We start from the raw sequence: 10,168 nt of genomic DNA on the forward strand, positions 1-10,168 counted from the left end.
CAGTTGCTTTTATTCCAGCTTGAGCAGTCTTGATATCTGTTGCCTCCTCCACCAGATGCTGCACCTGCACCCCCAAATTTCCACCCCATCCAGTGTGATGTCAAAGTCCTTTGCTGTGTCATGAAACAGGACTGCCTGGGAATAGGGCACCATGGAGTCCTATGACCCCCACCCAATGGAACACAGGCTGAGTCCCCATTCACCTGTCCAGCCTCCCTGCTTGGGATGGGGCAGTGGGGGGCCGGGGAGAAGGGGACAATTTCCCCAAACTCCTCAATGCCAGTGGGTTAGGATCTGAGACACAGTGTCAGCATAGAGCAGGAACAGGTCAACCTGCAGGAAGTTTAGGCCTTCTTGGTTGAGATCTGGATGCACAGGCTGGCAAAGGTAAAAGGCCGGGCTTTCTGCCATTGTGGATTGGCTGATTGGTATAAGGTTTCCCAGCCATTTCTTCATTCACTCAACCAATATTGAAATCTATGTTGGGGGAATTCCCTGGCGGTTCAGTGGTTAAGACTCCGCACTTCCACTACAGGGGGCACAGGTTCGATCCCTGGTGGGGGAACTAAGATCCTGCCTGCTGCATGGCAGAGCCGAAAAAGAAAAGGCAGAAAAAAAGAAATCTATGTTGGGAGTGGAACTACAGCAATGAACAGGTCTCCTACCTACAGGTCTCCTACCCTTATGGGATCTACCTTCTAATGGGGCAAGGTGGGTGATGACAAATAATGCATTAGTAATACATTTCAAATACTAGGGAAAATTAAACAGGGTGTGGTGATAGAACATGAAGGGAGCTGTTTTAGACTAGGGTGAAAAGGCCTAAGAAAGTAACATTTGACCTGAGGCCTGAATGGCAAGGACCCAGCCAAGTGAAAATCTGGGGACAAAGAACTAGTAAGTGCAAAAGCCTTAGATTAGCATTTACAAGAATGGAAACAAAAGATTTAAGCTAGTGAGCATTAGGATGGTGGTGGATGAGGTAAATGGAAAACATATCCAGGCTAGCAATAAAAGCTTCTAATTTTTCATAGTCCCCTGGGGAAAGGGCACAAATGATTTGCAGGAGTTAGAAATGCATATTTAAGCACTCAAATAGCATCTTGCTCCTCTAAGTTATTTTTTTTTAAATAAATTTATTTTATTTTTGGCTGCATTGGGTCTTCGTTGCTGCGCGCAGGCTTTCTCTAGTTGCGACGAGCGCGGGCTACACTTCATTGCGGTGCGCGGGCTTCTCATTGCGGTGGGTTCTCTTTGTTGCGGAGCACGGGCTCTAGGCACGTGGGCTCAGTCGTTGTGCTGCACGGGCTTAGTTGCTCTGCAGCTTTTGTGGGATCTTCCAGGACGAGGGATCAAACCCGTGGCCCCTGCATTGGCAGGCAGATTCTTAACCACTGCACCACCAGGGAAGTCCCTCCTCTAAGGTTCTAATGGCAAATTACCCTTTTAAAAATCATAATTATATTGACGTTTTTATTATAAGTTACATGATAGTGACAGAGCAGTGAGAACAAGGGCCTTATCTGTCCACTGCTCTATTACCAGAAGCTGGATTCCCTAACTTTGACTGGCATGTGATAGGGCCTTGCCCATTTCTACTGAACAGATGCTCAAGTTAACAGTACAGTGATATTATAATTGCCATGAATGACATTTGCAATAGCAACAAGACACATGACCAGGCTGTCAGTGACAGGGTTGGAATATCAATGTTTTCATTAGAAAAACATCCTGCATGTATTTAAATTCTGAACAGCCAATTTTTGCTGGTAAATTGTTAAAATGAGACATTGTTGAGAACTGTCATTGGACTCCTATGTTGCTTGAATATGTCTCCATTTGTCTTTTGATAATCACTTTCTGATATTAATAAAGTATTTCTAAAAGAATCAGTGAATTAACAGAAATTATGCCAGGCAGTGATAGATTCCTGGAATTTTTGAAGCCTTGAATTAGGAATCAGACCTGGGTTCAAGTCCCACTGCTGTCACTCACTTGCAGCTATGTGACCTTGGGCATATCCAAAAACCTTTGAGACCATATTTGGGGTTTTTTTCATGTATTTATTTACTTTCATGTATTTATTTGGTTGCACCGGGTCTTAGTTGTGGCTCGCCGGCTCCTTAGTTGCGGCATGCATGTGGGATCTAGTTCCCTGACCAGGGATGGAACCCCGGGCCCCCTGCATTGGGAGCACGGAGTCTTAACCACTGCGCCACCAGGGAAGTCCCAAGACCATATTTGTAAAAGGGATCTATTATCTATTCTTGCCTAAATCACAACACCCTTGTAAAAATCTGATTAAAGCTGTACAATAAGATACTACTTAAGCTTTTGGAAGTGGCTGGAGGTTACGTTGAGAGCCTGTAAAGCCTTTGCCTGCTTTGCATTTTGTTTGGTCAAATCCCCACACCCCCATTTTGTTTTAGAGCCCTAGCAACTGAAAGAGGAGCTGCTTTAGACTGGGTGTTTAGGGAAGGCCTAATGTCCAGTTTTTGGCTGTCAAAGTCCATCACTGAGCAGGGCTGATAGGCACAGAGCCCTTTATTAGGGATTCCTCTGGCCCCATCTCTCTCCCAATATTTAGACAAGGGACCCTTTGCCTCTTCCCTTCCCTTCACAGGTAAACCCTCCCAATCCCAGAGAGCATCAATCAACACAGACTGCTACATTTTACTTTATTTTGCACATAATGAAGATAACTGACTAAGCAGTTCCAGAACTGTTAGTATTCATTAATCAAGAAGTAAATGAGGTGAGAAGACAAACTTTTAATTTCCTCCCAAACATACTGCAAGTATCACAGCAACTTGTAACAACACATGCAATACAGGCTGGTTTCAACATACAGAGAGCCCAAGCAAGAAGGGTGAGTCCTGAAGATCCACGTGGGTCAGAGGAGGAGCAGTGCTGCAGGAGGCTGGAATCTACCCAGTCACTCACCCCGCTCCCACACATAACTACCCTGTGAAGTTCTCTGCCCTTTGTCAGATTCAAATCCAAGAAACTCTTTCATCCCACATTCCAGGCTCATCACTACCCCCCATTCCAAGGTGGATAATCCACACACAGAAATCCAGGCAGAACCAAATATACTTGCCCAGCTGTGTTTCATGTGGCATTTCCACAAGCCAGGCTCCAGCTCAAATTCTGTACAGGAAGTTCCCATTGCTGTCAAAGAACTCTCGTCCCCTCTGCACGACTTTGTTGCTAAAGTTCTGGTCACCTGGCTCCCCTGCCTTCAACTCTGCCAGCTTCTTGTCACTTGGCAATCCATCACTGTCAGTTCCTCTGGTGTCCCCACAGTCACTGGTGGAGAACTTCTGCAGCTCTCTTGGATGACCGAGGGCTGCAGCAACAGGCACAAAGCTCTTCTCCTCCTCCAGTCCCTGGATTCCTTTATTCCTTTCCTTCTGTCTCCTTGGTGTATTTGTTCTGTGAGTGTTCAATTCTGTCACTTTCAAAGCTGTGCTGTGACCATGGCCTTTGGATGAGGCTTCATCCCCTGGCATCAGCAAAGAGCCCGATACAGAATGGCTTGCAGAAAGCGGTGCTGAGGTATCCCCAGAGCCTGGGAGCTGCTGGAGCGAGCGGGCAAGCCCAATTTTCTTAAGGACTTTTTGATCCTGCTTCAGTTTCTGCTCCAATGTGGGCACAAACTTGCTTTTTAAAACCCTTCGGATCACATCAGTGCTGACATCAAAGCCTTCAGCCAATCTGGGAACGGACCAGGACTCTGCAAATTCCCTGTGTAAATACCTATGAAAAAAAGAAGCAGGTTTTCAATCTGTGAAGAAGTCTCCTATCAGAACAGTTAACTGATAATACTAGTGATAAATACATGAAAAGAAGAGGGCTTGGAAAAACTGTAAACGCAGTGTTTATCTTGTGCCACTAAATGGCTGCGGTCCATTCCTGTGTGCTAACAGCAACACCCAACTACTTTTAGTCATTTCATTTCATATCAACTGAATTCCTCTCACTGCACGGCAGGCCCCAGTTAGATCCTGGGGATGCATGACGACTGTCTTTCCCTTCAAAGAACATACAGTCTGGTGGTGGAGACAGATACAGTAACATACAAAAACACTATGAGAAATATCCCAGCAGAGGATGCTGTGAGAGCACCGGGGAGGGAGAGGCAGGGACAGGCTATCACCACATTTGCAGGGTGGCCCAGGAATTGCTTCAGGAAGTCCACGCTAGAGCTGGTCTGAAAAGATGAGAAGTTGTCATAAGCTGGCAGAGGGGAGGAGAGGAAGAAAAGGTCAAAGGTACTGATGGTAGAGTGAGCAGCAGGTGAAACACAAAGAAGCACATCACCTTTGTTGGGAACAGCTCAATCTGTGTGACAGTGGGAGCAGGAGCAAGATCACGTCATGCTTAGGGATTCTGGAGTCTATCCCAAAGCAACAGTGAACCAAGGAAGGATTTTTTTTTTTTTTTTTTTTTTTAAATTTATTTATGGCTGTGTTGGGTCTTCGTTTCTGTGCCAGGGCTTTCTCTAGTTGCGGCAAGTGGGGGCCACTCTTCATCACGGTGCGCGGGCCTCTCACTATCGCGGCCTCTCTTGTTGTGGAGCACAGGCTCCAGACGCGCAGGCTCAGTAGTTGTGGCTCACGGGCCTAGTTGCTCCGCGGCATGTGGGATCTTCCCAGACCAGGGCTCGAACCCGTGTCCCCTGCATTGGCAGGCGGATTCTCAACCACTGCGCCACCAGGGAAGCCCAAGGAAGGATTTTAAGGAGCAGAATGCCATGAGCAAATTTTCATTTTGAAGCTCAATCCAGTGGTAGTGAAAGAGGGCAGTCATCAATTAGATTCCCTGAACTATAACCTGCTTAATGAATAATAACCTGTAACCTGCCTTCACTGACCAAGCTTGCTTTAATTGTTCATGCAAACTGCATACCCTCCAAGCTTCACATAGCCTAGACAATATATCACAAGACTCCTTTAACTGCCCCCTATAGATAACACCTCTGACCATGGGTTGCTCTGGTAACAGTTGCTTAAGTTGTTGTTCAGGAACAGGGGGCTAGTTTTGCCCAGTTCAAACTAGTTGAGACCACTGACCATTCAGCTGGGCCTGTACAGGTGTCGAATGGGTGACCTTTCAATGTCAAGGGCCCAAAACTCCATCCTCAGATCATGCTAATGCTGCCCACCATTTTCTGAACATGCATCCCATGAAGACCAGGTAACTCAGATACCCCTGTGCAGAGCACCAATTACTTCACCTTTTTCTAACATTTAATCACCTTTCCCGAAGCCTCAGACCACCCTGCTTCTTTACCCCATAAATATCCTAAGCCTCTTCCTTCAAGGAGGCAGATTTGAGACTTGTTCTCCCATCTCCTTGCTTGGCTGCCTGTGAATAAACCTTTTCTCTACTGCAAACCTCGGGGTCTCAGCAATGGCTTGCTGTGTATCAGGCAAATGAACCTGGTTCAGTAACAGTAGTTTCTCAGTGCAAGACTAGAGATGGAAAGATCAGGCAAGAGGCTGTCACAGTAATCCAGGCAGTCTGAACCGAGACAGTGGCAATGAGAGCAGAGGAGGAAAGAGACTTGAGAAATATTTTAGGAAGGCCAAGTGGTTACACTTGGTAAGGAACTAAATATTGGGCGAAGAAATAGGCTGAGATTCAGCATCTTTTTTTTTAGTTAATTAATTAATTTATTTATTTTTGGCTGCGCTGGGTCTTTGTTGCTGCACAGGCTTTCTTTAGTTGCGGCGAGCGGGGGCCACTCCTCGTTGCAGTGCGCGGGCCTCTCATTGTGGTGGCCCCTCTTGTTGCGGAGCACGGGCTCCAGGCACACGGGCTTCAGTAGTTGTGGCATGCGGGCTCAGCAGTTGTGGCTCACAGGCTCTAGAGCGCAGGCTCAGTAGTTGTGGCACACAGGCTTTGTTGCTCCGCGGCATGTGGGATCCTCCCGGACCAGGGCTCGAACCCGTGTCCCCTGCATTGGCAGGCGGACTCCCAACCACTGCGCCACCAGGGAAGTCCCAAGATTCAGTATCTTTAGAGTGGGTGATTGGTGGGACCATTTGGGGTTTTAGCAAAAATAGGAGCAGAATGAAATTGTCAGGGAATAATGATGAATTCTATTTTGTACATGTTGAGTTTGAGGAACCTGTGTGATAGCCAAACAGCGATATCTAGTGCACAGTTGACTATATAGAGTTCAGAAGAAAAACATGGACTGGACATGATAGATCTGGAAGTCATAAGCCAATAGCAGGAGTGGTTGAAGCCATGCAAGTCGCTGGCATTAGGCAGGAAAATATGCAGAGTGAGATAAACGACCAAGGACACAACTCTAAAAACTACAATAATTAAGATACAGGAGGAAGACGGGGAGCCCAGGGAGGAAACAGAAAACCAGTCCTAGAAATAGAAGTGAGTGGTAGCCTGGGTCAAGGGAGAATTTCAAGAATGCAGACAAGGTCAAATGCTGCAGAAATGTCAGTCAGGCTAAAGCCTTGCGTGTCAGTTATGCCTAGCACTGAGGAAGTCACTGGTAGATTCGTGGATAATAGTTTCATTGTTGTGATGAAACAAGCAAAAATGTGGGTAGGGAGCCAGGGAGCCAGCAGGGAACTAAAGGACGAGGGAGTGTAGTATAGCCTTGACAGCTGGGTTTCCTTTTCTTTGTAATCCAAGTGACTGACTTAAGCTTTGCTTGCCAAGGCATGCACTTCAAAGATGGCTATCTCCAATAAACACACTGCCAGCCACACAACTATATAAAAAGCCAGGCTTCCCCCCATCCCTCCATTGGCGCGTTTGTTTTAGAGATTATGGTTGGCTTCAATAACTAACCACTTGGGCCACTTGCTTTTTCTCTTCTTGCGCTTTAAATTCCTGTTAAGGGACTTCCCTGGCGGTCCAGTGGCTAAGACTCCATGCTCCCAATGCAGGGGGCCCAGGTTTGATCCCTGGTCAGGGAACTCGATCCCACATGCCGCAACTAAGAGTTTGCATGCCGCAACTAAAGATCCCGTGTGCCGCAACTTAAAAAAAAAAAACCCTGCATGCGGCAACTAAAGATCCCGCATGCCGCAACGAACACCTGGCACAGCCAAAATAAATAAATAAATCATTTAAAATAAAATTTAAAAATTAAAAACAATTCCTGTTAAATTCACCAATAAAGAGTGAGCCCTCAAAACCCTAGGCCCCCACCCTTAACCCCAATAAAAGCAGAACCCCAGGCCCTTGCACCTCTCTCTACCCATGACCTCGCTGTGTGGCCTCAGGTGTGCCATATAATTTCCAGGTCCTGTAAGTAATAACCCTCCCCCCCCACCCCCCTACACCCAGCAGTTTCCTGATGGTTATTGCTGAAGGGCATCTTGCAGTCTTAAGAACCACAAGGGCTGGCTCAGCCACAACACTGGTTATTGACAGACTGAGACCGGCACACAACATGGACAACCTTAAGTTGACAGATGTAGGTCCCTGAGAAATTAGGTAGGGACTTGACCTAGAGCACCCAGAGAACTGGTCCTAAACAAGTGAAGGACTACCACTTCCCCAGAGGTGTGAACAGAGCACAAGATTGAGAGTGGAAGGTAAGGAGGAGACCAAAAAGCTTTAAACAGTTCTTACCTAATAGCCTGTTTTTTCTCTGAAATAAAAAGATATTGATCACAAAAGGGGAGGTGACAGGTGGGAAGATGGAAGGGTTGAAAAGGCTGGTGTTCAAGATAGAAGAGGAAGCTGACAGGGGAGAGATGCTACAGGCTCATAGAATCTTGATCAGCTCTATAAAACCCCCTTTATTCTAAGTTTCAATTCCAGAGTTATTCTGATGGGAATGGAAAAAGGAACATGACCTACAAAGGACTATTTAGCAATATTTATCAAAATGCAAGTCCATTTGCCCTTCGGTTCAGTTGCAGCCCTACTTCTAGGAATGTATGCAACACATACATTTATGTAAGTGTAAATACTTCTGGCAGATATTTAGAGTATACAAAGCTATGCACTGGAGCACTATTTGTTACAGCAAGTGAGTGGAAACAATTCAAGTGCCCACCATAAAAAACTGGTAAAATAAACTACAGTTTACTAAGCATCTACAAAAAAGAATGAGGAGCTCTCTCTTGGGAAGTGAAAAGAGCTTCAGAATATATTAAGTGAACAAAACAAAGTATAGAACAGCATTTATAGTATTCTACTGTTTGTGATTATAGAAGTGAAAATAAAATTCTGTATTCATACGTGCTTGCTTCTATTTGCATAAGGAAACCTAGAAAATGACACAAAAAACTATTAAAAATAGTATCCATAGGAGACTAGGGGGGATTAACCTCTCTCAATGCGTATGCCCTGTTATACTGTTCTAATTTTGAGCCATATGTATTATCTATTCAAAACAAAAAACTTAAAATTTAAAAGAGGATCTCTTTTCTAAGATACGGATCCTCTCTTCAGAGCAACGTAACCATGGAAGCTCCATCCCTGGTCCTTAGATCAAGAACGTCATGATCTACTTACTATATACGCGTTAAATGTTGTGACGCCTGTAACTTACTATTTAAAAATTTCAGCAAAAAATGAACCGTCTCATAACGTTAAAAACCATTACATCTAGATGGGCTCATCGACGTTTATCTTATTACTTGACTTTTCTGTTAGAAATCTTGAAAGATAAAAAGCAAAAAATACAAAAACAACGTTCTAAGTTCTAAGCCCTAGTATCCTTCACTTCTCATCACAGCAGATCCTAACTGCCAACAGTCTTACCGGATCTGCTCCATGGCTTCCCACGTCAGGGTCCTGGGCGGGGAACCTGGCGCCTCCATTTGCTTCCGAATTTTCTGGAACCGGATAGCTTTTCTCTGTCGTTTCAGGGCGCTGAGAGAGAGAACCAAGGGCAGAAGCCATGCGTGGAAGCCAGATGGGTGGTTTAAGAGCCTTGGGCTAAGTCAGAGCGCCCAGCCCGCTTCTCTTTGCAAGGACAACCTGGCCATGTCTGTCAGCCTAGACCTGCTCTGAACACCGCCCCAGAAATCTAACACCAAGAACAACAGCCCATAAGCTGTTGCCGAATTCTTTAAATGGGTGATGAAATACGTCCTTGGTGAAGGGACTCGTGGTCCCAAAGGAGCTAACAGCTGCCCCTGTGCCCCTGACAACGGGTGAGAAATAAGGGCCGCCGCAGGACGCCCGGCGCCAAGGGGGCGCGGCCTGGGCGCCCAGGCCCGAGGCCCTGCTTCAGGCTGAGGGCCCGGGAAGGAGCCGGTACCTCTCCACCTCCTGCAGCTCCCGCTCCTCCGGCTCCCAGTCGGAATCGGGGTCCGGCTCACGGCCGACAGATCCCGGGATCGCCACGCCCCGGGTGGCAAACCCACAGCGAGCGACCGCTGCACGGACACCCCTGCCCAGCAAGGAGTTCAGAGCAAGCGCCATGTCGACGAGAAAAAGCCCTCCCCCGCCCCCAACACGGTAGCGCCTGAAGCCGCGGGGCGGGACCGGAATTGGGCGGGAAGCTGAGGGGCAGGCGCGTCTTTTCCGCTTCCGTCTGGGGGCGTGGCTTCTGGGCTTGAACTGCTCTGCCACCCACCCTTACCCGTTGTAATTACAGAGCAGGCCTCTCTGAAACTCGGAGGCGGGTATGAGGTAGAGGACGCTCCTGCAAAACAGCATAAACTTTAATAAAAAGACGAGTTCAGTTGCCAAGAGCCGCCCCTCTGCCCCAACGGCTGCCCAGGCCGGCCTGTCTCCGCCACAGCGGCTGTCAGGACGTCCCCTCGGCGGTTCTCTGATGGCGAAAGCTCCGTGCCGTGGGAACTCGGCTCCTCTGGGAAAGGGACTTTTTGTCGCCGGGATAACCTCCAGCCCCGGGCCGCACCCAGGGTTCAGACTCACCATTAGCGGTAAATCCAGGCTAAGGTTTGAAGGACGGAGATGAGCACATGGCCGGCCCTGGCTCCTTTTCATCTTTTAGTCTTTACCCATCCGAAAATAATCTTAGGGTATTGAGGAATTCTTGGTGTCTTTGTGTTTTGCCTTATGCAAACAGGGTTCCTGGCCAGGGCTTTTCACACTGAAGCTTGGTGGCAGTCTTTGAGTTAGCAAAGATTGAAGACGCTTTGCCCTTTTGGAAACCTGAGTGGGTTCTCCAGGACAGCTTGAGTTCTGGGCTTCCTTCCTACAT

The 10,168-nt window shown here is 47.2% G+C and overlaps 1 protein-coding gene across 1 annotated transcript; it reads right to left on the reverse strand.

Annotated features, from left to right (window-relative positions):
• Nucleotides 1-2,661: 2,661 nt before the first annotated feature.
• NGRN (neugrin, neurite outgrowth associated) lies at nucleotides 2,662-9,475 on the reverse strand. The gene is made up of 3 exons (XM_059912465.1): nucleotides 9,257-9,475; nucleotides 8,755-8,865; nucleotides 2,662-3,759 (listed from the first exon to the last, which is right to left on the reverse strand). The coding sequence occupies exons 1-3, from the start codon at nucleotides 9,418-9,420 to the stop codon at nucleotides 3,144-3,146; spliced, it is 891 nt and encodes a 296-aa protein (XP_059768448.1). The 5' UTR covers nucleotides 9,421-9,475; the 3' UTR covers nucleotides 2,662-3,143.
• Nucleotides 9,476-10,168: the final 693 nt, after the last annotated feature.

The sequence above is a fragment of the Balaenoptera ricei genome, chromosome 2 (genome assembly GCF_028023285.1).
Source record: "Balaenoptera ricei isolate mBalRic1 chromosome 2, mBalRic1.hap2, whole genome shotgun sequence".
Taxonomy (NCBI): Eukaryota; Metazoa; Chordata; class Mammalia; order Artiodactyla; family Balaenopteridae; genus Balaenoptera; species Balaenoptera ricei.